General features: G+C 35.6%; 1 protein-coding gene across 1 annotated transcript in view; it reads right to left on the reverse strand.

Moving 5' to 3' along the window:
* The window catches only part of Atf2 (activating transcription factor 2), a 75,079-nt gene that overhangs the window by 25,482 nt on the left and 21,948 nt on the right, over positions 1 to 27,649 (reverse strand). The window contains 7 exon segments of the mRNA XM_076569695.1: positions 2,749 to 2,835; positions 5,493 to 5,607; positions 6,189 to 6,367; positions 10,586 to 10,714; positions 10,878 to 10,996; positions 13,805 to 13,901; positions 25,973 to 26,042. Of these exon segments, the coding sequence (XP_076425810.1) occupies positions 2,749 to 2,835; positions 5,493 to 5,607; positions 6,189 to 6,367; positions 10,586 to 10,714; positions 10,878 to 10,996; positions 13,805 to 13,901; positions 25,973 to 26,020 (774 nt within the window). The 5' untranslated portion in view covers positions 26,021 to 26,042.

The raw sequence follows: 27,649 nt of genomic DNA on the forward strand, positions 1-27,649 counted from the left end.
GATTAATGGCATGTGTGCTTCCCAAATACTGGTAGCTGGGATTAAAGGTGTGTGCCACCACTGCCTGGCTCTGTTTCTCTCCTAGACTAGATCAATCTCCTCCTGAGTGCTACAGTTAGAGGTATGTGGCACCACTGCCTGGACTCTATGTTTAATTTAGTGGCTAGCTTTGTCCTCTGATCCTCAGGCAAACTTTATTTGACACACAATAGATCACCACAAGAGATGACCAATTAGAAAAACTTTCTGGGTATATGTTAATGGTCTATATGATAATAACAGCATATATTACATAAAATGTACACATGTTCCAGAACTTTGCTATTAAAAGTGACTCATTTCAATATATATAAAATTTACATTAAAATCTATGAAACTACTAAATGGAGGTTAGATATAAATAAAACCTAAATGTCAGTGTATTAATTACTAACAAATGAAGCTGGGTGATCAGTACACGGTAGTCTATTATATTATCCTATTCACTTTTATGTATCTTGCATACATAAAAAATTTCCGCCACTGAAAAATAAAAATGGCCTGGAGATGTGGCTCAGCAGTTTAAGAGCATGTACTGCATTCACAAAAGACCCAAATTTGATTCCCAGCACCCATATCAAGAGGCTCACAATCATCTGTAACTCCAGCTCCAGGGCATCTGGCGCCTCTGACCTCCATGGGCACCTGCATTTATGAGCACATATCCACAAATACACACCCACAATCTCAAACAAGATAAATATTAAAGTAGGGCTAGTTGGGGAAGACTCTAGGGAGACGGCTGAGTGGGCGAAGTGCTTGCATGTGCCTGGAACTCCAGTGCTGGGGGTTGCGGAGACAGGTAGATCCCAGCAGCTTGCTGGTTGGCCACTCCAACTCAAACACTGAGCTCTAGATTCAGTGAGAGGTCCTGTCTAAAAAAGGGAGGTGAAGGGCCATAGGACATCCTCTCTGGCCTCCACATATGCATGCATGGGTGTACATATCCACTTACATGTGAGCAAACACAAAATCTAAAAAGTAATTTTATTTTTTACTTAAATCAAAATTGAGAAAAAGCATATTTACTCCAACTAAAAAAAGCAATCATGAAAATATGGCTACATTAGCCAAATTCTAGTAAGAAATTTAATTGGATTGTTAAATTTAAGTGGATCATTCTGACTCCCCCTTATATTTTTAGGTTTTTAATCAAAGATTTACTGTTAACTTCAAACAGATGCTAAAATTATGCTTCTTACAGTTAAATGAATTTCCTTAGTGTCTGTTCCTCTTGAGCCACTTTGTAGGATAAAAGCTACACTGATTAGGTGAAAGTACATCCAGGCACATGGACCTCAACAGGCCCTTCCTCTCGGTCCTACTCTGCTCAGCCTTTATGTTCTGCACACATGGCAGATTAAACCCATTTTCCCATTTACACACCATATTTAAATAGAAAATGTCTAACACCCCAGTGAAGATTTCTGTCATTAAATAAAGAAGAAGGGTTAACCTGACTATACTAACAATGTGGAAGTTTGCCTCTCTTGGCATCTGCATCTTTCTCTCCCCACAATCAGGAACCGGATCAGTTATGAACCTCAATCATCCTTTATCCAAGTGATATACAAGTTCTATACAGTTATCATGTGCAAATTTCAGATTGATTATTTGAATGAATACAAACAGTAAAAAAAAAATCTAAACCTTATAACAAGTTGTATTCTTAGATGTGCAAATTTGTATTACCATACTGCCCAATAAAGAATGGAAGCAAATAAAGTAAGAATCTAGCAGTGCTTATCTATCATTTACTAAGATATATTATTTGACATTAAGAAAAATTATCACTGTATCATTAATAGACCACAGAGAGTCTAATATACTGATTTTGGTAAATATGAGAAACTTCAATGCCTCTGCCAAGAAAGTTAAGACAGTTTATGGGAATAGAGTTAAGAAAAACTCCAGGAATGAAAGCTTAATGCTTTTACTTTACAGATAAGAAAATTGAATTTCAGATAATGAAAGTCAAGCTGGGCCTAGTATTACAGAACCTAACCCTAGCACTAAGGAAGCTGAGGCAAGAGGATCCCAAGTTCTAAACCTGTAGAGAAACAAAGTGAGGTCAAAGCCAGTCTGGGCAACTTAGTGAGACCCTGTTGCAAAATAAAACAAAAAATAGGGTGTTAAAATGTAGCTCAGTAGCAGAGTGCTTGCCTTGCCTATATGAGGGAAAAGACCCAAAAGATGGAGAATACAGAGTTAGGACTAAATAAAAACTTATCTCCGGATTCCTAATCTATAGCTCTTTTTAAATAATGTGAATTTTTAATGTTGAAAACACAAAAGAAAATGTCTTCCTTTTAATCACATGAAATGTTTCCTAACTGCATACTATTTGGAGAAGTTATGTTGAACTTTTCAGCACTGCTTTCAGAGTTTCTACTTAATTTTAGCTGTAATACTCAGACCTTCCACCAGGGGGAGTTTAAGGCCATAGTCCAAACCAGAGGAAAAGTAACAAACACTAGAATTTTGTTCCCAGCTCACCCTTTATATTTAAAGCATCATTAGTCAATCACTACACTAATGGAAGCTTTCCTTTTCCAAAATTCCTGGTTCTTCCATAATATAATACAGCCCACAACTTTGTAAAATGCTGGCCTTAATGGAGAAAGAGAGACGAGAAGAAGAGGGAGAGGCTGAGACACTTAATAAATGTTCAAGACAAAAACAAAAAACAAACAAAAACCCCTTGCTTACCATTTTTGCTTCTGACTGCACTGGCTGAGGGGAGGAAGGGCCTGGAATTCCTGGAACACTAGGCACCATGGAGACTGGCCGAACAAGCTGTTTAACAAATAATGAAAATAACTTTGACTCAGTATTTTCAAAATAAGATGTACATTGTTTTACTGCAACACAATAATAATTTGTGCCTTTGAATTTAGAAAATTCAAAACTTTAGCTGCAGCTGATTATATGTTTGCACTGAACTCTGATGAACTATATGTAACTGATTTATCTTTCACAAGTTGTCAGTTTCTCTGAAACACTAATTTCCAGGGTTTCCTACCCCACCCTGCAAGGATTGAGCCCAAGGCCTTGTGCACGTGAGCTCAGCACTCTATTACAAAGCTCTATCACCAGCCATCGTTTGACTTTTGTTTCTTGAGACAGGATTTCTTAAGGTTATTTTGGATGATTTTGAACTCACTTTGTAATTCAGGTTAGCTTTGAACTTGCATATTTTTTGTCTCAGCCTCCTAAATGACACAGGCCTGTCAGTGGGCCTGGTTTGAACAGTTCCTTTTACAAACTTATAATATTCAAAGTGACTGGTGCAAAATTTTGTACATTATCTCTTACATTCTAATTTTGTATTTAAAAGGAGTATCAAAAGGGTGACAATAAGAATTAAAATTCATTTCAAAATGAACTTTGATTTACTAAATATAACTATTCTAAAATTTATGCACTTTGACACATTAATTAATATACTGTGTAATAGCAAAGAGGCTAGTGGCCCCTGACAACTTCACAGGTTTTGCCATTTCTGCTTTTCACTTCAGCAGTTGTTACATGGACAGGGTTGATCTCTTCTTTCATTGCAGATTGCTTTCAATATACGCACATTTAAAAGGATAACCATTTTATCTCAAATGCAATGCAAGAATATTTCTTGCTTCAAAATATCTTTAAAAAAGAGAAAGCAAACCTTATATCTGAGTCTTCACTCAGTCTTTTAAATAATGCATTTACTTAATTTAAAGAAGACAAAATATTTTGGAATTATCTCAATCAATGATAATTTGGATATCAAATTAGATATAGATCACTTAAAAGAAAATCCCAGCACTCAGTTGGCAGAGGCAGGTGATTTCTGTGAGTTCAAGGCCAGTTTGGTCTACAGAGTTCCAGACCAGCCAGTGCTACATAGTGGAATTCTGCTTCAAAATAAGAAAGAAAGGAAGGAAGAAAGACTTTTAAAATAAAGTTAATACTTAGTATGCCACTAATATTGGTAAGGAGCATATCTAAACCATAAATTTTAGAATGCTGCCACAAGTAGGCTTTTTAAAAATAATCTCAAAAAGCTACATAGTTAAGGATTATACCACATGAATCAACACTATGTATCCATGTAAATAACAGAATAAAACTTAAAATGTTTTTACATTTATTTATTTTGTATATATGTTCCCACATGCATGCCATGGCACACATATGGAGGTCAGAGGACAGTTTGCTGGAGTTGGTTCTCTCCTTCCACCAGGTGGGACCCGGGGATTGGAACACAGGTTGTCAAACTCAGTAGCAAATGTCTATCCACTGAGCCATCTCACTGGCCCCAGAAAAACATAACATTATATGAGTGAGTAAGACATGAAGTATTCTTTAAAGGAAATTATTATGAGAGATTCAAAACATGCTGTATCATAAATAATTTAGGGAAAATGAAAATAGTATGTTCTGGACAACTTTGCTAGATGTCTAATAGTGCTCTTCAGGATGAAAAGTGAAATGTTGAAGACTAATTTGAAAAGTATGAATAAAACTATTTTGTGAAATATGAGGATAAGAAAAATACTATTTCTAATTTTTCATCATTCCAAATACTGTGCGTTATAAAGACTTAATTTTTTTCGTTTCTGTGTATGTGTATCTATCTGTATGTGGGTATGTGCACTGTGTGCAGGTGCCCATGGAGGTCCAAGTTGTTGGATCCTCTAGAGCTGGAGCTATAGTCAGTTGTGAGCCACCCAAAGTGTATACTGGGAGCTGAACTTAGGTCCTTTGCAAGAACAGTACAAGCTCTTAACCACACCATCTCCACCCATGTTTTTAAATGTTCACTAGACAACTCAATAGTTAATTACCTTTTCTAAAATTTGTACATTTAATGTGTCCCTCATAAAACTGCTTTTGGATTTTTTTCATAAAAAAGTACCCCAGAATGGCCTCATATTTATTATTTAGCTGAGGCTAGCTCTGAAGTTCTGGCCCTCCTATCTCTGCCTATTGAGTGTTGGGATTAGTAATGTGCCACCAGGCCTAGATAAGAATGTTTAGACCTTTACATACACGGGCCATCAAAGGAATTCTGTAAACTTCATGTAATCATAAAGGACAAGTGTGGTTTTTTGAAGAACTATAAACACCACAGATATTTGACAGCATTCCAACATGAATATCTTAAAATAAGAAATTGGAAGTATTTTAATTCCATAAATCTTGTCTAACTGAAAAAAGCTGAATCAAGAAATAGTACCCCAAAAATATAGAAAACGTGTGTATAGGGTACAGAAAAATGCTTTCAATTCAATTATGTTTGTCTAGGATAGTATAATTGATTATAAGTATCAATGAATAAATATTACCCATTAATAAGCATTTTGATAAATTCCATATAGTAAGCCAATCAAGCAGTTCAACTATATTTTCTGGTTATTTTACCAAGACCAGTTTTGAGACACAGACTTAAATGGTCTAACTTTCCAACTTACTGGAACTGCAGCTGGAACATGCACATTAGAACTTGTAATTGATGCAGGAATAGCAACGGGCATGGTTTGTCCATTAGGAAGATGTAATAGAAGAGGAAATGGGCCTGGTACAGGACTAAGAAAAACAAAACAAGGGAAAGATGTAAAGATCTATACCAACCACCTCTGGAAAATAACAGTCTTTTTCCTCTTATTACTTAAAAGTAAGTTTTCTAACATCCAAAAGGCAAATTTCAAAACTTAGTTATTTTTAATTGCATCTTGAATGCATAATCCATGTAGGAATGTAAAAAAAAAAAATTCTGGGGAAAATTATCAATTTCCAATTTGCAAAATGAGAAAAATTCTCATCAAAAAAGTCTTGGGAGTTACTTTAAGAACTGAGACAAATGTCATCTTGGAATAACTTTTGTTTTGTGTCAAATAGCATAAAAATGAGACCATCTTAAACTTAGTCTATTTTTAGCTAAAATTTAGATATTTATTTTCCAATGTTAGATATTATTTTTAAAAAGAATATTAAAAGTTTCCAAAAACCAAGACAGATCACTTACTCATTCTCACGCACACACGCGCACGTGCACACACACACACACACACACACTGTAACTCAAGTAATTAAATATCCTAGGAAAAACCATAGTAAGAAGACCCTAACAACTCCCACACAGTCAGCGACTGACTGGAAGCACTTACACAATTGGCCTGTTAGAGGATGGTGCCTGGGTGATTACAGTACTTGAGGTTGGTGAAGGTACTGCTTGTTGAATAATTACACTTGAGTCAGAACTTGTGAGCAGCACATTGGGAACCTGTAATGATGCTGGACGAACGATAGCTGATGTGGGCTGTGCAGTTTGTGCCAATGGTACTTCCTATTTAATTTTAAGATAAATAAAGGGTGGTATTTAAAAATGCAAGTTAATTCATGTACCTCAGTGAACAGAATGTAACACATTTCTGAAAGCAACCACTAGATAATATTTAATGACTCTCCAAAGAAATTAATATCTACAGTTAATTAAAATATCTCAGATGCAGTTGTAAAGTTCAAATGCAATTCTCAAAATTTAAAAAACAAGCGTGCATTTTTTGGTTCAAAGTGTCTTCCTATCATCTTAAAATAAATTAGGCTGGGCTACTTAGCAATGATTCTGTGAGAAATACAAACACAATCCACTATCAAAAATCAGAAAACAAAACCCAGAGAGGGGTTGCCCTATCCTATTTGCTTATTATAATGCATAAACAAGAAACTGATCCAGCAAGGTGGGATTATGACTTAAACAAATTTGGTGTTTAGAAATGTTTTAAGATGCCAGGTAGTGGTAGTGCACACCTTTAATCCCAGCACTCGGGAGGTAGAGGCAGTCCTATCTCTGAGTTCGAGATCAGCCTGATCTACATAGTGAGTTCCAGGACATCCAGAGCTACACAGAAAAACCTGTCTTGAAAAACAACAACAACATAAAGTTTTTAAGACATTTTAAATTACTAAAAATGTTTTCTATAGTTTCAGATAGTATCAAAAGACCAAGTAATGTTGGTATTGTGGATTATACAAAATTAGTAACTATTGCTGAGAGCTTCCCAAACTAAAGGAAAATAGAATTTATGAATCAGCCAGGATGATTCTTAAATTATTTCCCCACAGATTTACAGATTACAAAAGAGAGATGAGGGCCTTACCCAGAACTTAACTAGTATATTCTTTTGAACCGGTCTTTATGCTGCTACCTAAAGTCTTATTAAGATATGTGGAAGGAGAAATTGGTAACATTCTTAACTACAGCTTTTCAGTACATTTGAAACTTAAAACTTAAGAACTTGTAAACAGAGTGATAATAAATGAGTAAACCAGTCAAATAAACTCCCCAACACAGTAGAAGTCAAATGTTCAACAATAATGTGATAAGTGGAAGGATTTAGCAGAGGATAAGGTAGAGTTGGGTAATGTAATAGTGTGGGAAGAGAAACTTGCAAAAAAAAAAAATCTGATCTGATATTGAAAAGAATCAAGAGGAGAACATGCTATAGTGAAGGAAGCAATGTTAGGTGGAAAATCCTTGGGCTATTTGATGAGAATAGCAGGAAGTGAGGATGGATGGAGAGATGAGTCAAAATCAGAGGCTTTTCAATCAAAATCAGAGGAATATAAATTTTCTTAAATAGCAAATCAATCTTTAAAGGACTTCAAGGTAGACAAAGAACAACTCAATGAACTTTTAAGTTCCCTCCCCCAGAACTAAGGAAAACAGAATGAATACAGCAGCAGGTTAGAAACAACTTTTAGCCTGGCATGGTACCATGCATCTATCTACACACACAGTCCCAGCAACTTGGGAAGCTGAAGCAGGACTATTAATATGAGAGCAGCTTGGGTAACCTAAAGAGACTCTGTGTTTTGCAAGACAAAGAAAGGGACCAGTACTGTTCAGAAGTCTAGAGCACAAGGCCTGAGGCCTGGATTCCATGCCAGCAGTGGAGGAAGGGAGAGAGAGAAGCAGGTGTCAGGGACACAGCTGAGGGAAGAGAGCTAAGACAACGACACTGAACCCAGAACAGGGGAGGAGTCAAAGCGGATTCTGTAATCAATCTCCTAAGATTTGTTCTTGCTTTCAAAGTCACGTTAGAAAGCAAAGAACTGACAGTGACACCTAAATGTTTGGCTTAAATAAGTAGATAGACACAGACTTTTCTTTCTTTTTGGGGGTGGGGTGGGGTGGGAGGAGTGATCTTGCACAGGGAGGGGAGTAGGAGAGAGAGGCAGGATCTTGCTACATAGCCCAGAATGGTTGAAATTTGTTTAGTAGCACAGGTTAGCCTTGAACTTGCAACACTGACACTACTTTCCTAGTGCAGGAATTACAAGAATATGCCACCACGCCTGGCCGGAGAAAATGTTCTCAGAAGAGAAAATTGAAGAAAGAATTAGGGCTTTGTTTCAGACATGAAAGCATGTTCCCTAGACATAGCAAAGGAGATCCAACACAGAGCTAAATGTAAGTTTGACAATCAGGAGGGATACCTGGCTTGGTATGAATTTGGGATTACCTAAAAGAAAATTAAAACAGAGAAGGAGGTCCAACACTGATTTTACACAACTTAGCCAGACTATGTCTACCTAAAGGAACAGAATGCAGAAGGAGCACCCCTAGAAGATGATAAAGTAGCCACAAGGAATGAAAACTGGTAAATGTAAAGGGGAAGGAATGCTCTGTGGGGGGAAAAACTGTTCTCAAGATCTATAATAACTGTAATAAATGTGGAAATGACCATATGTTTAGAAAGAAGAGGATAATTAAAATATCAAGGTAATGATAAAGCATACTCATTAAAAGTTATGATTTTGGGAAATCTCTAATGAAAGGGAGTATGTACTTAGCTTCAAGATTTCTGAGGTTGGGGCTGGGTTTGTAGCTCAGTGGCAGGGTACCTGCCCAGTATGAGTTCAATTCAGTATTGGGGGAGTAGTAGTATAAAATAAGGATTTAAATAAAGTATTATAATGTGCTTATACCATCTGTTTGTGATTCAAGATAAATGTTATTAGTCAAAAAGTTTTAAAAAAAAAACGAGGAACTTAAGTTACAGTAAGCCAGGTGCATTTCTTTTTAGAGGATTAAGAAGATACACTTAGCATAGTCTACATACAGTGTTTGTCAAGTTTACTGTGGTATCAAGTAATGTCCGAGGCCTTCATATTCACTTGAGACTCCCTCCCTCAAGTCTTGCAGTGTAAATTCCAATCTGTAAGCTCTACTCGCGGTAAGGGCCCTATATATAGTATACCATTTATAATTTTTAAACTGGTGGTTTGGCTGGTTTCTTTTTTTGGTGTGTGTGTATGTCTGTAATATATGAATATGTGTGTATGTATACTTAGTTGTGTGTGGGGATGCAGGCATGCACACATAGAGGCCAAAGGACAACCTTTGGGTATGAGTCTTCACCTTTCTGTCTTGTTTGAGACAGTTTCCTTGCCAGTGTGTAAGCTGGGCAGCAGGCCTATGTGTCTCTGGACATTTTCCCATCTCTGCCTCTCATCTCCCTTTAAGGGCACAAAGGAATTACAGGTACTTGAGCTACTACATCTGGTTCTTATGTGGGTTCTGGGGCTCAAACTTCAGGCTGTCAGGCTTAGGGAACAAGTTTGGCTCACTGAGCCATCTCCCTAGTCTGCATTTTTAAATGTGCCTTTTCTGTTTAAATACAAATACTAGTAATGGTATAATTACCTACATAGCCAATATAGTAGTATCAAGTAGTACAGCTTATAATCTGGGAATAACAGGCTGTAACATACTAATTACACAGAAGGCTATAGTCTACATTTGTGTAAATACATTATGCTTTGGATAGAAGGATGATATTGCTTACTGAGACATTTCTTAGGATATATCCCTGTCAGCAATACACCACTATATTCTCATAGTACAAATCTATTCCTGTGATGATTTTATAGTAATAATTTAAAGAGGAACACGGCCACTGTCTCTTTATGTGCAGGCACAGTGCTCCTAAATAAGTGTGCTTACTCTGTGTGTTTCCACAAAAAACAAAGATAAAGTACACATCAGAATGCAGCTCAACACATAACTACAGCCCAGAAAGCCCAAGTTACTAATCTACTTAAGGAAATATGATTCACTGTTGATATCAAATATATACTGTGAAGTAATAATTACTCATTCTTGAATATCCTTTTCAAGTAGTTTCTGGTGTACAGATTTTCCATCTTAAAATAGCACCTGATTTTCTAAATGGGTTGCAGTTCTTTTAATTTACATTGTTTAATAAAGGTAATTATTATGAAGGTGGAATTTTCCCTAAGTATTCACACAGGTTTATATATCTATAACTCATACAATCCAACATGAATGATGTAAATGAATGTTGAAAGTTTTATAAAGAGTAAAGATAATTGGTGGATAAGGTGCTTACCACCAAGCCTGAAAGACTGAGCTCGAGCCCTGGGGCTTCCTACAAGCTGTCCTCTGACCTCCGCATGCCATGCACACCCACGAATATCAACAATGAAGGCACGCACAACAATTACATTGTATGAAAGGTGGTCTTCCCACAGCTCTAACCTTTTCATCACTGGTAGTAGACTCGGGGTGAGGTAAAGGGCTATCCTGGTGAGTTGTTTCTACAACAGAAGGTTCCTCAATTTTGCTTCTTATGATGGGAGTTGCAAGAGGGGACAAATCTAGAGGCATCTAATAAAAACAATAAAGAAAATTTTGTAAAAAAGTTAAAAAGTGGCCAATCAAAATGTTTCAACTGAGAAACCAGGAAGTGAAAACCATCATTTCCTTTCCATTAGAAGTATTCTTCTTTAAACTAATGGTTAACAACATACTTTTTTTTTAAACAACATACTTTTTTAATGTCATCCTCTGAAGCCTTCTTGAATTCATTCTCAAATGGACTTGCCAACTCATTAAACAGACCCACTTCTTCACAGTTTTTTAGGAATCTTGTTGGTGTTGGTGTCTGATCTGAAATAAATGTCAAAAGTGAGCACACAAATAGAAAAGATCATGTTAAGATTCTAAAATGTTGCTAGCAAATTAACAAATTAGTTGCACTGACTCAGTCACATGTTATTTCTCTCTTTGAAGAGATGTCTTCCTTTAAAACAAACAAAATCTGGTTTAGCTTTATTTTATATGAAGATATTTCCCCAACTTCATGAACCATAAAAGTTCTTTTATGCTTAATGTACTACTTTGAGTAGAGTGACATAAAGCATAGTCTGGAGAAATTACTATTATCTAACACAGTGATAGGAATTTTTTAGTTACATCATCAAAAATTATGATTGTTAAATGCATACAATTTAGAGAAAATTAATGAGAGCACATGCATGTTTTATCTCGGCAGGTTGAACTAGCTGTTCATAATGTATTACGAACTTTGATACACAATTTTACATCACAATACTGAAAGGAAAAAAAAGTTAAAAGTTCCCCCCAAAACCCAAACCCTTATTACTACTATGCAGCAAAGCATATTATAAAAAAACTGGTGAGAGAGTATATATAAAAGTCACATGCCAAAAGAAATGTTCTAGTGTAATTTAATAAGAACATTAACTCAACTTTCTTACAGCCTGTGCTATTTCAACTACACTTGAATATGCACTCATGTGTATGTTAACATACAAACTGATTATTAATGTACTGTCTGTAGAACAAATGAAAAACAAAATTTACAAGTCTTCCAATTTAGTCATAATTTTGAGGGATATTTGTCTACATAAGAGTTGGTAGTACATTAAAAATTGATTCACATTTTATGCATTTTAGGGCAGCAATTTTAGAGGTCATACACAGAATCTAGTCTAACTATTACAGCATTGTTTTGAGATAAAAATCTGTTTAGCTGAAGGTCAGATATTTGTTAATTACTGAATTTCTATAGGGAGTATTACAATTTTATCTTCACCCCTTACATGCACTGTGTATAAATCTTTAACAAAAATAATTCACTTATCATACATGTTAGACATAAGGCAGGTTTGCCTTAGTGTAAACAATATCAGAATTACTATAGGGGTCCTCATATCATAATCTTACCCACTATTTAATTTTTAACCTATATCCTATTTTTTTTTTTGCCCCAAAGACCTCCAAATTAGTCAAATATAAATATGACTATTGTTCAAACTGAAAGAATTTGTCTAAGCTAATTGGGATGAAGACAACTTCCAGTAAAGAGAGGAAAGAGTCTGGAAAATGCACAAGCCGAAATCACTTTTATTGGTATTACTGGTACCATCAGACTTGAGAAACGTAATCACAGGCACAATTGGTTAACATGCAGATTGCTTAGGGCTCTTGATCATCATGCATTCTACATATACTTTATGTTAAACTCTTTATCTCAACGTTAGTAAAAATGCTATGACTGTATATGTTCTATTTTTATACTGTACTAAATGTAATCAGAAAAGTAATTTCTAGAAATCAAATTGAAAACATTCTTGAGATAAAAGTTTACAGAGAGAATGTCTAACACAGTAAATCTCAAGGAAACAAAGACTTTCATATCCAAGAAAACACTTTCTAGGTATTGGTAATTTTGTTTACTGATTGTCCTTTGATTTTTGTTGTGGTCCTACTTATTATTTACATATTCCAAAGAAGTGCGCACTTCACTGTTCTGTGTCCTCTTACTTGAGGATATGTCGAAAGTTCCCCTCAATAAGCTGTTTTTTAACAAATCACTTAACTTTTGCTTCCTCTCATTTATTCATTACAAATATTAAGGTACACACAGGAGGAGCCATCTGATATTGGCTCAATATCTTATCTTTCCAAAGTACTGCATATGGTGTTTGATCTCTAGACCAAGTAATAATTTAAAATAGTAATACTATTCAGTATTCAAGTTAATGCTAGAACTACAGATAGAATAAGCTGAGCTTCACAAAACAAAGGATTCTAGTTATAGTTATGATATACATATCTGTAGTTAAGATAGAAAGAAGAGCTAAATTATATGTAAAATGACACAGAACTTATCCTAATATTTATTTAGAAAAGAAACAAATATACTGAAATTATGTATTATACAAATACATAGAAATGTGGACACATATGAAACATCAAAAAACAGCTAATATGGGACAGAGTGATGATAAGCTAATGCATGAATTGGGTTTCTCTTTTCACATATGAAAAATAATGATCTGCTCAGGGTGATCCCATATGGTTACAGGGTTGACACACATACACACATACAAACACTAACTGAACTTAGGTCTCTTGTATGAAGAGTATTTTATCTAATTTTGCAGTGCTGGGGATTAAAACCAGTGCCTTGTGCATGAGCACTATACTACTGATCTACATCTCAGCTTCAGAGTGTTATTAATAAAACATTTCATTTAAAACATTTTTAACAAAATATTAATGGCCAAGTTTGCTAAATATTTCTGCTCCACAGGAAGTGCTTGAAAATTTACTATCTTCAGAAAGTTTTGAAAAACCAGATGTGTGACAGCTAAAAGAAACACTAAATATCTATGAATTAATTATCAGGTAAATGTCCACTCTGTAGAAGGCACGAATATTCCGAGGGTTCTAACTAACTTCCATAAAACTGACTTCAAGTGGTTATTTGAAAAGCACACATAAAAGTGAAATGAATGATCAAAAGAACATATAGAAACGTAATGGGTAAATACATGTTGCCAACATTTAGTATTGGAGTATCAGCTATAATATTTACAGAGAATACACAAAATTGTGCACATTCTGGGTGAAATAGTATATAAGCCATTAATAAAAGCATATACTAACCAGCCACAATGACACTGTCATTACGTGCTGGACCAAATTTCAGTGTCATCTCATGTTTATGTTTATGGACAGCCAAATGATCCTCGTTGGTAAAACGCTGTGGCAAAAAGTTTTAAAATACAGTTAAGATTTTCAATTTGATCAAAGAAAACTGATAAGGATATCAATTTCCACAACATGTAAAACCACCACTAACAGTGAAATACCAGCTTATAAATTATAAGATAATTGATCTATTGTTAGCACACAAAGACATACTAGATTCAAATAATCAGAAAAACCCACTACTGAAAAATAAGAAATGATAGTATATGACTCATTTAAAAGATTGAAAATAAAACGTGAGGCAAAAAATTAATAAAATGGACCATTATTCATCTTTTATTATGTCAGAGAAATACAAAATCCATAGTTCAAAGACTTGACAAAAATACTGTTTTTACTTAGATATAAGGTTACTTACCACTTTTTAACTGAGAATATGCTAAATATGACTCTTGTGCAAATTAAAAAATAAATCTGAGGCCAGGTGGTGGTGTACACCTTTAATCCCAGCACTAGGGAAGAAGATCTTTGTCAGTTTAGGCTAGCCTGGTCTACACAGCGAGTTGCAGGTCAGCCAGGGTTACATAGTGAGACCCTGTCTCAATTAAAAGAAGAGAAAAAGAAACAAAGAAAATTTAAAAACAAAAAGGAAAAAGTTAAAGATTTGGCTTTATATTCTAAAGAATTCCTGTGTTCTTTAGCAAAGAAACAGCAACCACAATACGATACATCAATTTACTTCAAATTGTTTTAATCTACAAAAGTAATTTTTAACATCATAGCTCATATTAAAATGTATGCATTTTAAAGCTATTTATCCCATCTGTCCTCACCTTCTACCAGGTCAGTACCACATGCCAACAGTGACACAGCACCTTCATGTTTAAACACCTACTGTGTCTGGAAATCAACCTTTTGAAGAGCTCCTTATCAAGCACTACTGTTCCCCAAAATAAGAACCAGTCGTTTAGTTTGCCCATTTCCTGGTTCAGAAGTTAAACCAAGCCCCACTCTTTTCTATCACTTTACAAATGGGAATGTTGAAATTTTAGTCTAACTTAAGAAATCTGACACCTAGTTAGTACCTATTAACATCCTAAGTCCTGCACATAAACCCCTAACTTCAATTTTTTAAAAAGGCTTATTTTATTTTTATTCATGTTCACGTATGTATGTGTCTATAGATGTCTGTAAAAGCAAGAAGATCCTGGAGTCCACAAAGTTATGAGTCTCCTGATATGGGTGCTGGGAATCAAACTCCAGGGCCTCTGAAAGAATAACTAGCACTCAACTGCTGAGTTCTCTCTCCCGCCCTCCAGCTTCAAGTTAGAAGCCCTTCATCAGTGCCCATTGTGCTCTGAAATTTCATTATTTTTTATTATTTCATTATTTTTATTACTATTATTTATTATATAATAAAATTATTTCATTATTATTATTATTTCATTATTTGGCCTATCATTATATAGACATATCTTCACATCTACCCTTCTAAGTAAGCTGAGCACCTCCTATGATCTCCAATCTGCCATAAACATTACATAAATGCTAACTGAAAAAAAGGAACTCCTTAAAATAACAGTTGATTCTTAAAATCAGGAAAAAAACCTACTAAGCTACATTAAAGAAAATCACTGTACTTATAAACACCAACAGAAAATTAACCACTATTGTATGAAATCATTTTTACTTTTTCAGAACCTGTCTTATCTCCATATTGAAAGAATTGTCCATTGCTTCTGTCCTTTGCTTTACTCATTCATTAACTATCCATTCACCTGTGGACACTGGGCAATCCAACTCTTTCCCACTCAGGCTATCTTCTTATTACTTTATCCTTTTAAGAGCCCTCCCCAGATCCTGAGAAATTAGTAGTGGTTCTTTTGACAAGCACACCAGAAACAAAGCTCTTAAGACAATGAACACATTGCAGAGCTTATTGACACTGTCTGTTGCTTTTTATCCTTGTATTAAAATTCTCAGTGCTATGCTTTACATTCCACATTAAAAGTATCTGCATGTAAGATTCATCGTAGGTTCCACAGAACCTCCCCATGTGACTTTTCTATAGAAGGGAATCATTAAAGCATTTACTTGTAAACTCATCTTGGTATAAGTGGCACATTTAAAAAATTTTTGATAAATGAAGTTATCAAAATTAAGAGGTTAAAAACTCAGGAATTTTAACCTAGAATTTTTATTCACTAGTGTCCTCTGCTTAAATTAGTTTGGCCACAAATATCAAGGAGCAATTGGAGCTGAAGGTGTAGTCTAATGGTAAAGTGCTATGTACAAGGCCTTAGGTCTGTTGCTCAGCAGCAGCAACAATAACCCAAAACAACAAAAAAACCTAACCAACTAACCAAAATACTACAGAATAACACTGTTGGCTGTATAATGATAAAATGAAAGCAAACTGTCTCAAGTAAAAAGGAGTGACTAGATGAAAACGTAAGTGTTATATATTCATAAACCCTCCTACAAGATCCAAAGATCAAATTAACTATTAGTTACAAAGGGATTGTTGGTATTATTTATATACATACACAGCAACATTTTTTAATGTGAAGGACAAAATACACTCAAATTGGTATCTAATACAGGTGAATCTGACCTTGGGGAATCAGGTTGCCAGGCTTCCATGACATATGTTTTTATATGCTAAATCATCTCTTACCAGAATTAACTTCCTAAGAATCAGCCACTGTGTGGTTTTATAGTTATTTTCATGCTATATTATTATTACTACTATTTAACTTTGTTAAATAGGTAGAAATAAGTTTTGATGTCATCAGGGTAACAGCTCTTTTTGCTAACTCTTTCCTTAGTTGAAGAGGAACTCAGCCAGGGAGTGGTGGTGCATGCCTTTAGTCCCAGCACTCAGGAGGCAGAGCCAAGCGGATCTCCATGAATTCAAGGCCAGCCTGGTCTATAGAGCAAGATACAGGACAGGCACCAAAACTACACAGAGAAACCCTGTCTCAATAAAACCAAAAGAGCAACTCTATTCAATAGCAAGAAGCTACTGATTACCACACATATACCTCCACTGATGCTGTGAAACAATCCTTTTCTACACTATGAATATGTATCACTCTCATTGGTTAATAAAGAGCTGACAGGCCAGTAGCTGGAGAGGAAGTTAGGTGGGAAAGCCAAACTGAGAATGATGGGAAGGAGGATGGAGTCAGAGGGGATGCCAGTGAGCTGCCCAGGAAGACATGCTAGAGGACAGGTAAAGCCACGAGCCACATGGCAATGCAAAGATTAATAGAAATGGGTTAATACATTGAATGTAAGAGTTAGCTAGTAACAAGCCTGAGCTATCAGCCAAGCATTTATAAATCATATTCAGCCTCTGAGTTGGTGGTTGGGACAGGAAACATCTATTTACATATGGTGTTCTAATGTGTGGCCGAAATTTCCACATAAAACCTAACCCACAAAGCTTAAAAAAGGATTCTAGACATACATGAACATGAACGGAGTCAAGCCGGCTTCTTGGTAGCTACCTTTTCTCTGGTGGCCTGTTTGCTTGCAGTGAGCAGAGGCATGGATCCTTTAAGAGATGGCTTTGTGGCTCGGTGCTAATAGCAAAAAACGGGAGGCTCTTTTAAGAGGCCCTGTTACCAAACAGTTATATGGTGTTTATGTGCAGCTGGCGGCATGCTACCCAGTGCTGGCTTTTTAAGGGGTAAACATGGCTCCCAGAGCTGGCGGTAAACTTACCTCTTCTGCCATGAGACTAGGCTCTCAGAGAACCGAGGGGGAGAAGCCAGCACCAGCACACCATGATCTAAGTTACACAACAGTTTTTTTTTTCTCATTCAGACAGAAAAGGTTACAGATGCACAGTAAGGACAGATTCAGACAAAAAGCCTCTAAACAGGTCAAAGTGTGTTTAAAAAATGTGCATACGCTTGGGAGAGAGAAGAAAAAGAATATATACAGTCTTAGATGAAAAAACATATAGTTTTAAAATAATAAAGTCCTTAAAAAAGAAAGAGTAATAAAAAATATAAGCCATGTAAAGATGAAAAATAGGATACTGTGTTACTGTGTTGTCTTTAAACTTTTTGACTATGGATGAACAAATGATAACTGCTAAAAGACATTTGATTATGAAAGCTGCTAGATTAAACCAACCTTTGTATTTTAAAAATATCCTGACTTCAAAATTTAAGTCAAAAGATATGTTACTTTGGGAAGGAGGTTTTGCTTTTATTTCTACAGGAAATGACAGGCTTAAGAAAAGTCAGGTTTTATCAAGGAAGACCTCCCTCCCCGAAAAATCTCCAATGGGAACAGATGGCCCAGATGATCCAACATTTCAGAGTGCCTCTGTTGCAGTTTCCTCTGAGTTCTGCATCCAAAACAGCTTCAAGGCTGCAAGCTGAGATGATCCAGCCTCACAAAATACTCCAGTCAGGACCTGACCATAACCCTGAATTTTTTTAGGGTCCCCCAAAGATTACCAGTGTCCCCACAAAATATTTTCAATGCAACAGGAAGTCTAGAGAATTATGCCCACATTTCCAAAAATAAATTATTAATGCTTGTCCTTGTTTAGAGGTTAGTTACAAGTTGTGATTGGTCATGGTCAGAAAAAAAAAAGCTAAACAAAGAAGTTAAATTCAAAGATCTCTTTTTAAAGGAAAAAAGGGGGAGATAACCTAGAAATGATGAGATAAGAGAGTAGATTACTGAATCTACTTTAGTCCAAAAAACAACTATTAATTTTACATATTTAACATTAGTAAGGATTTTGGTTTATTGATACAAATTTAAAGTTAATTTTGTTATACTGTATGTATATTTCTACTCTTGTTTAGGGTATTATGTTTATGCAGCTCATTTAAAAATGTAATATATAATTAAGAAATACAGATTAATAGTCATCTATAATAGCAAACTTATAGTCATGCTAGTTAGGATTTCAAATAGAGATATATTTCAGATAAATAGACAATCTTAAAACACTTCAAAGACCTACAGAATATGGCATTTAAAATGTTTTAGTAACTTAAGACTTTTCTTGTCAGTGAGACACATCTGCCCCTGGCAGCACCAATTATGCCAAAGAGGATGATGGGCATCGAAGAAACTCTTTATGGAATTTGTTTTCTTTATGGCAAAAGCTAGCCATGTGGGCAAAAAAACTGCCCTTGCCTCAATTGTTGATAGATACTGTCCAAACTGTACCAGCAGGATGCAAAAATGGTGACTGCCAAGCTTTACCAAGACAAGGTAGGACAGGCCTTCAAAATTCCCTGCTTCATAGGAAAGTCTGTCAGATATGCTAGGCCTGTAGGCCAAGGTTGGATGCCCCAACGTTATAGAAAAATTTTGGGTGACTGTCCAGACAGCCTGATGTTCCTGTCATTAGGTAATATTTTTTACCCTTCTGAGGTCTTTGACGGAATTGAAGACTAAAGAGTTATAACTATACTTTTCCTAATTATGATAAAAAGGTAAATTAGATGTAATACTTTAGAGTCACAAAGAAAATAGATAATAGAATATTTTCTCTAATTTTGCCAAATACATATAAACTTGATATTATAACTGTAATTCTTGATAACTGTTTTTATTGTATATAATCTTACTATGTTCAAGTTAAAACCTTCCTTTTTTATTTAGACAAAAAGGGGGAAATGCTGTGGAATATTTCTTTACACTGTGAGAATATATGTGGCTGTGGATGGTTTAATAAACACACTGCTCAGCCAATAGCTAAACAGGGTAAGTTAGGCAGGAAAGCCAAACTGATAATGATGGGATGAAGAAGGGCAGAGTCAGGGGAGACTCCAGCAAGCTGCCCAGGAAGTAAGAAATGCTAGAGGACAGGTAAAGCCATGAGCCACATGGCAATACACAGATTAATAGGAATTGGTTAATTTAAATGTAAGAATTAGCTAGTAACAAGCCTGAGCTATTGGTCAAGCATTTATAATTCATATTCAGCCTCTGAGTTGGTTATTTGGGACCGGGCAGTCAGGACAGAAAATGTCTGTTTATACACTGACACCTGGGCTAAGTATATATTGTATCTAATCTTCCTCTGAATCAGCTTATGGTATACAATAATTTACCACAAAATATTTTCAATGCAAGTGACACCAAAGGCAAAGATATCACCAACAAGAGTATGTAAATTAATATTTTACTAAGTATCTAACTTTCTATCCTTTATTCAATTTAACAACACATCCCCTAAATACAAATGTAATTAATAGGAGTCTGTGCAATATCTAAAAATTACCTAGGCATTTACAAAAAGACTGTGGTTAAGAATTTTCAGATAAACTCTTTGTGCTAATTTTTATAGGCTATTCTTAAGGTGATACTATCAATAAAGTACATTTTAAAATGTGAAAAATCTACTGGAAATTCTAAATTTAAATTAAGTATCCTAGAACAAAATTTGGATCATGCCATGTTTAGTGATGAGAAAAAAACAATTTGCACTATCGTCACCAAATTGGTGTTTTTAACATCAATTATTGCAGGGTATGGTGTATACCTTTAAGCTCAACACTTAAGGTTTAGAGGTAGGAGATCTCTGAGTTTGAAGTCTGAATAGTGAGTTCCAGGACAGCCAGGGCTACATAGTAAGACTCTATCTCAAAAAATAAAAATAATTAGTAGTACCTTTAACATCCTAAGAAATACTACTTAATAAAAAGTACTACTACTATTTTTTAAAAATAAAAAATAAAAAACTACTTAATAAAAATGTCACTGCTGCTTTCAGCAAGATTAACACATGAAACTGATATTCACTGGGCTATGTTTTGGTCAGTGATAGTATATAACGTTAAATGTCTCACAGAATCATTGTCTAAAAATATGTAATACTCAAGATTGGAGTGTTTATGATGAAAATAGTTCATTATTAATGAGACTAAACTATTAATGAAAGCAAAAGAGCTTTTCTTTCTTTCTTTTTCTTTCTTTCTTTCTTTTTTTCTTTTTTTGTATTGTGTGAATGTGTGGAAGTCAGAAGACAACTTGCAGGGACTGGTTCTCCTTCTACCATGTGGATTCTAGGGACTGAACTCAGGTCATCAGCCTTCAAGCAAATGTCTTTACCTATCTTTTTGGCCCAATATTTAACTATGTTTACATTTTATTTATTTATTTGGAATGGAATCTGACCCAGGGACGTGTGCATTCTAGGCAAGTATTTTACCACTAGCTTCATTTCAGCCTTTGTTTTTTAAAGACAATGTCTTATGGTGGTCTTGAACTTTTGGTCTTCATGCTTCAGCCACTATGACTGTTTTTATATACAATGAGCTGGTAATTCTAGTTCGAGAGCTTCAGCCAATATGTAAAATGATACTTATCACAATGCTACTTGTTATAATACTAAAATTAATTTCAAAATTCATAGTAGAAAACTAAGTAGACGACAGGACAAGCTCTGCAAGAGAACACAGCCAACAACTAAAAACCATGTTTAGTCGGGCATGGTGGCTCACATGGGCAACTCCCTAACAGTTTTCAAATACTATACATTTAATGCTAGGGAATTCTCTTCAACAATTTCTTTTTTGTTTTGTTTTGTTTTGTTTTCCAGACAGGGTTTCTCTGTGCAACAGCCCTGGCTGTCCTGGAACTTGTTTTGTAGACCAGGCTAGTCTCAAATTTACAGAGATCCGTGTGTGCCACCATGGCCAGCAAAACAATTTCTTATGATAACCATACAAACATATATTCTAATGTTCAACTATTGATTCTTTTTCTTCTATTTAAACAAATTTAAATATGACAGTTTTTTTTTGGTTGGTTGGTTTTTATTTTTTATTTTATTTGTTTTTCAAGACAGAATTTCTCTGTGTAGCTTTAGAGCCTGTCCTGGAACTCACTCTGTAGACAAAGCTGGCCTCGAACTCACAGAAATCCACCTGCCTCATCTGAGTGCTGGGATTAAAGGTGTGTGCCACCACCGCCCAGCTCAAATATGTTTTTTTTTTAATTAAAACAAAACAAAACAAAACAAAAACCAAACAAACAAGAAAAAAAAACCCAGCACATGTAGAGCTGGGATGTTGGCTCAGCGATACAGAGTTACTTATTGCTCTTTCAAGAGTTAGACTGGCGTCCACATTTACATAGCAACTAACAGACCACCAACAACTCCAGTTCCAGGAGATCTGATGCTTTCTTTTGTTCTCTACAGACTGCAGCATGCACATGTTGCATATAATCTCAAGCAAACACATATACATAGAAATACATAAATTCTTTTCAAAAAGACTCTTTAAAAATAGCATGTATGAGTGCTAGGTGTGTCGGCCTATACCTTTAATCCCAGCACTTGGGAGGCAAAGGTTTGAGGCCAATCTAGTCTATATTAGTGCGTCCCAGATCAGGCAAGGCTATATATAGTAAGATCCTGTCTAAGGTCTAGGTAGAGGGTGGAGATGGCTTAGTGTCTAAAAGTGCTCAATGCTCTTGGGAAGGGCCTGAGTTCAGTTCCTAGCATGCTGGATGGATTAGACTGCCTGTAACTCCAGCTCCAGGGAATCCAGTGCACTCTTTTGGCTTTCATAGGCACTGCACTAACAACACCCCCCCCTCCCCGCAACACACACACATAATTAAAAGTAATACATTTCATTTTTTAAAAAAAGTGTATATTTATAAGGGATCACACACAAAATAATAGCAAACATTCTATTTTAAGCAGAAAAAGTTAGGGCTTATTTGAGACCAAGTTTCCAAGAATGATTTCTAGAACAACATGGCAAAATTGGTTACTTTCCAAAAACTGCTTTTAGAAGCAATGTATTGGCTGTTATGGTTTAGAGCTCCAATGTCCCTCAAAGATCCAAAGGCTTCTTCTTCCCAGAGTGGGAGCATTGGGAAGTGGTGGAACCTCCATCACATGTGGGCCTTAGAGAGGTCCTGTAGCCATTTCAGCTGTGACCTTGAAGGGGCCTGGGTGCTTCTTCAGTCTTTGGCTTGTGATGGGAGTAGTTAGTTTTGCTTCTGCCTTCCCCTGATATATTGCCTTGTTACAGGCCCCAATCAACTTGGTTAGCTGACCATGGAATAAAACCTTGAACATTCTGAGTTACCAGGAACAAGTCTTTGTTGGGAAGCCTGACAACTTGAGTTCTATACTGTGGACCCATTTGGCAGAAGGAGAGATTGACTCCTCCAAGTTGTCCTCTGACCTCCACATGTGTACTATGAACACACAGGTGCTTACACACGGACACATACATAAAATAATTAACTACCCAGCTCTCTTCTTTAACTTGGTACCAAATCCAAAAAAAAAAAGTCAGTCTGAGCTATCAGGGTGTAAATCTAGTCAGTGGAAACTAAAATCAAACTCTTAAGTTTCCAAGAATTTTTAAGATTATACTTTTTACTCTTACTTATTTATAAAAATGCAGGTCAATGATAGCTCTAAATTGGATATTAAAAGTCTCCTTCTCCTCGTGTCCACTGTTTCTACCAACCTAGTCTATCTTTCACCTTGACCATATCATCTTCTAATTTCCTTGCTTCACACATATAATAAACCCACATATCTCATGTCCACAGAGCTCTACAGGTAAGATTTTCCCATCTCTGATCTCTTGCCAAGCCCCTCATTGGTCATCATACACTTCAGCCACAATAGAAACACGCAGTTTCTTCCATATTTCTTCATTTGACCGCTTGTCCAATCTGATCCAATCGTCACCTTACCATTAACACATCTCTACACCAATCTACTTAAATAGCATCTGAGCAGGGGAGATAGATAGCTTAGTGTGTAATTACATTTGCTGTGCAAGCCTGGTGACCTGAATTCCATCCCCAGAAAGCACATACAGGTAGAGACAACCAAGTCTTAACTTGTCCAACTTCCACACATGCATATGACACATGTACCTCCCATAATAATGATAAATAAAAAGGAAAATAAGGGGCTAGAGAAATATCTCAGAAATTAATAACACTTGCTGCTCTTCCAGACAATCCAGGTTCTGCTCCTAGCATCCACATGGTGACTAACAATCTCTAACTCCAGTTGCTGGGTGATCTGACATCCTCTTCTTGCCTTTGTAAGTACCAGGTATAAATGTGGTGCAGACTTACATGCAGACTAAGCATCCATAGACATAAAAATTATATAATTATAAAAATAAAATCCAGCTCTACACCCCCCTTTCTTACTAGGGACTAAATGAACTTCACGCTAGGTAAATGGTCCACCACTGAGCTATATTGCCAACCCTCAGACAACTCAATTTTTAAAAACAGATTAAAAAAAAAGAGTTTGTAAAACAACTTCACAGAACAATAAAGATATACAAATGGCTGATAAATACATATTAGAAATGTGGCTATCTTTTCAACTGTCATCAAAGAAATGAGACAGCACAATAAGATACTAATCGATACACAAGATGAGTCAAATTTAAAAGAGTGAAAATACCAAATGTTAACAAGAATATGGCATAATTAGACATCTAATAAATTACTGATGGGAACATAAAGTGGCCCATATGTTTTAGAAAGCAATCTGTAATTTCCTAAAATGATAAGCAAGGTTCTATCACATGATTCCATCATTACACTTCTGGTTGGTAATCCAACAGAAACCACAGCATTTGTACACATAAGACTTGCATACAAATTTTACTCATTTTATCTTTGGGAACTAAATTTGGAAATAAGACAGCTGCTAGATAAACTTTGGAATACAAATTATCCAAATAAAGAAAAGAGGCTTATTTAGCTAACTGCTCTAGAGGTTGGGAGGTCTAAAGTAGTATGATCTTCAACACTTCACAAAGGTCCCACCTCCAAGTACATTAACATACAACTTCAGAGGTTAAGTTTCCAATACATGAATTTCTGGGGGTACAATCAAATCTTAGCGTCCCTGTTATGTGACCAACTATTTTCTTCATAAATTGCCAAGCATCTAATCTGGAGTATTAGTTAATAGTTATAGAAAGTAGACAGACAATTGAAAACTCATATTTTGTTATGAAAGAATCCAGAAGAGTGTACATACTCCATGAATCTGCTTGTACACAGTCTGGAGAGGACAATCAAGTTTGCAACAATAGAAGGCAGATCAGTAGTTGACAGAAATGGGTACAAGGAAATTTGGGGATGATGAGTCTGGTCACTATCATGACTGTGGTTAACAGTTCTCTGAACATATTTCCATATGACAAATCATAACACTCGTAAGGTGGTACCCCTTTGCAGGTAAAAGGGTTTACTTCCAACCCAAGGACCCGAGTTTGACCCCACAAACCCATCAGGTAGGAAAGGAGGGAAATGGCACCTACAAGCTGTTCTCTGACTTCCACATGCCATATGTGGCATGTTTGTGCCCACAGCAAATGTCCACAAACATACACAACATGCACACATCAACAAAATCAATAATTGTATGAAAAAAAGACAAAGCATCAAACCGTGAACTATCATGAAGTTTATTGTCTATTACATTTCAACTTAAAGTATCAACTAAAAATAAATAAAAACCAATAAAGTACTTTAATGTCTATGATTTAACTCTGTATGTAAATACTCTAAGTTTACTACATATTAAATATCGATTCTTCTTTAGTATTTGTAGTTAAAAGATTAGGATAATGGTAAAGTAATTAATAATTTAATGTCCTATTAAAAATTAAAATATTATCTCAAAATGCTTCCAAACATGCTTTGAATTAAAGATGTTAGACTTCAGAACATTAATAGATTAGTGATACTGTCTGAGGTAGGTATCAGCTAGTTTTATAAAAGTTCAAATAAGTGAAACAATTTCTAAATACAGCAATATATTTTTCATTTCCAATGAGGTCATTTAGCAATGATTTTCAATGACTATAAATCAAATAGTATTCTTTTAAGTCTGGGGTTTCTGTCTATGGTTCTGACCTTTACTGTAAGATGAACTACTTCTACTGGACCACACTGCCTCTTCCAGAACTAGGATTGATTATTAAAGAAAGAATTTTTAAATGTTTTTGTTTTCTTTTTAGCCTAATTCTAACCTTATAAAATCACTATAGTAAAGCCTTAATAACAATATATTCTAGAAATGATTTAATGAAAAGAAGCATACAAGATCAATGTAAGTGCTGGATGTATTACCTGGCCACACCCAGGGGCAGTGCATAGAAAGGGTTTGTCATCACTCATATTCCACAGGTCCTTGTATTACCTGTAACAAAGCACAGAGAGTCAGGTGTTTGGGGGATGTTTGTGAATACAGAAGAATTTCAAATATAAATCTCAAGATCTGATTTCCACCAAACTTGCTAACTTTTCTATTTAAATGCAACATTTTTAACCCTGTCTTCTGTGGGAGCCCAGGTAAGAAAGCTGTTAACTTACTGTGAACTTGTATGGGGCAGAGTGCAGATTATTCTTCCCACAGGGTGTCTTTCTAGAAAGAATTGCATAAACTATGGTAAGTGAATGGACCTGAAAGCATGGAAGTGAAGGAAATGCCCTGGCATGACCAAAGACAGGTCATATCACCAAGTGTATTCTCTCGCTGTACTTGTTTTTGCTTAAGCAACTGTAAACATCACCTCATGCTTTGCTGGCTTTAATAATAAAAAGGAGAGGTGCTTTGTTTGCAAATGCAGGGGTCCCCCTGGTTTGCCACCCAGGTTTTGGAGTACCCTTCAATCTTCAGAGTCTTAGCTGCACTGGCCACAGAACAGCTTGACAATCTTCTACCTTTACTGTGAGAGTGGAAACATGCAACATGCAAAACCTATGCTACAGAAAGGGGTTAGAACATTGCCATTAGGTTCTTTTCTGCACAACAGTGTAAAAGTCATTCAAAAAGAACAAATTCCACACACTAGGCAGCCTTCCAAGGGTCAGACTGCAGAAGTCATGAAGCAAGATATCTATCTCCATACTGAAATTCTTGTCAAGTATTTTTTTATTGGCTGAAATGTGTTTTGGACTGGATGTCCTTCTAAAACATCAAAAAAGTATAAACAAACTCTTAATTCCCTTCCTAATGTTACTTTTTCATGTGTGCAAAGTACTAGGTCAAACTCTCAAAGGGAAATATGATATAAAAGAAAACTACATTTTGACCTCTAGGCACCTCTTCTCCCAGCAGAAGAGCTAAGATAACATGGTGTGAGGGTATTTTCCAAGACCTCTTGCAGACAGAAAACTGAAAATGTTCAAGTCCTTAATATATAATGGTATAACATTTGCATACAGTGAAAGTCCATCTGTAGTCAAATTAACTAAAAGATACAGAGGGAATATATAAATTAATAAAATTACAGATGAAAAGGGGACATCACAACAGACACCCAGGAAATTCAGAGCATCCTAAGTACATACTTAAAAAATCTGTAGTCCACCAATCTGGAAAACCTAAAAGAAATGGATGAATTTCTTGATGTATATGACCTGCCGAAGTTAAACCATGATTAAAATAGCAATTTAAACAAACCCATTACCCCTAGTGAAATAGAAGCAACAATTGGAGTCTAATAACCAAAACAAACCAACAAGCAAAAAACTAAAACAAAAAAAGTCCAGGGCCATATGGATTCACAAAGAATTTTGCCAGATCTTCAAAGAAGTAATGTCAACATTCCTCAAATTATTCCACAAAACAGAAACTAAAAGAACATTTCCTAATTCTTTTTGTAAGGCAACTGTTACACTAATACCAAAACCACACAAATATAGCACAAAAAAAAGAAAACTACACACCCATATCCATTAGGAATGTAGATGCAAAATTTTTCAATAAAAGTACTTGCAAACCAAATCCAAGAACACATCAAA

Source organism: Peromyscus maniculatus, chromosome 4, assembly GCF_049852395.1.
Source record: "Peromyscus maniculatus bairdii isolate BWxNUB_F1_BW_parent chromosome 4, HU_Pman_BW_mat_3.1, whole genome shotgun sequence".
NCBI classification, from domain to species: domain Eukaryota; kingdom Metazoa; phylum Chordata; class Mammalia; order Rodentia; family Cricetidae; genus Peromyscus; species Peromyscus maniculatus.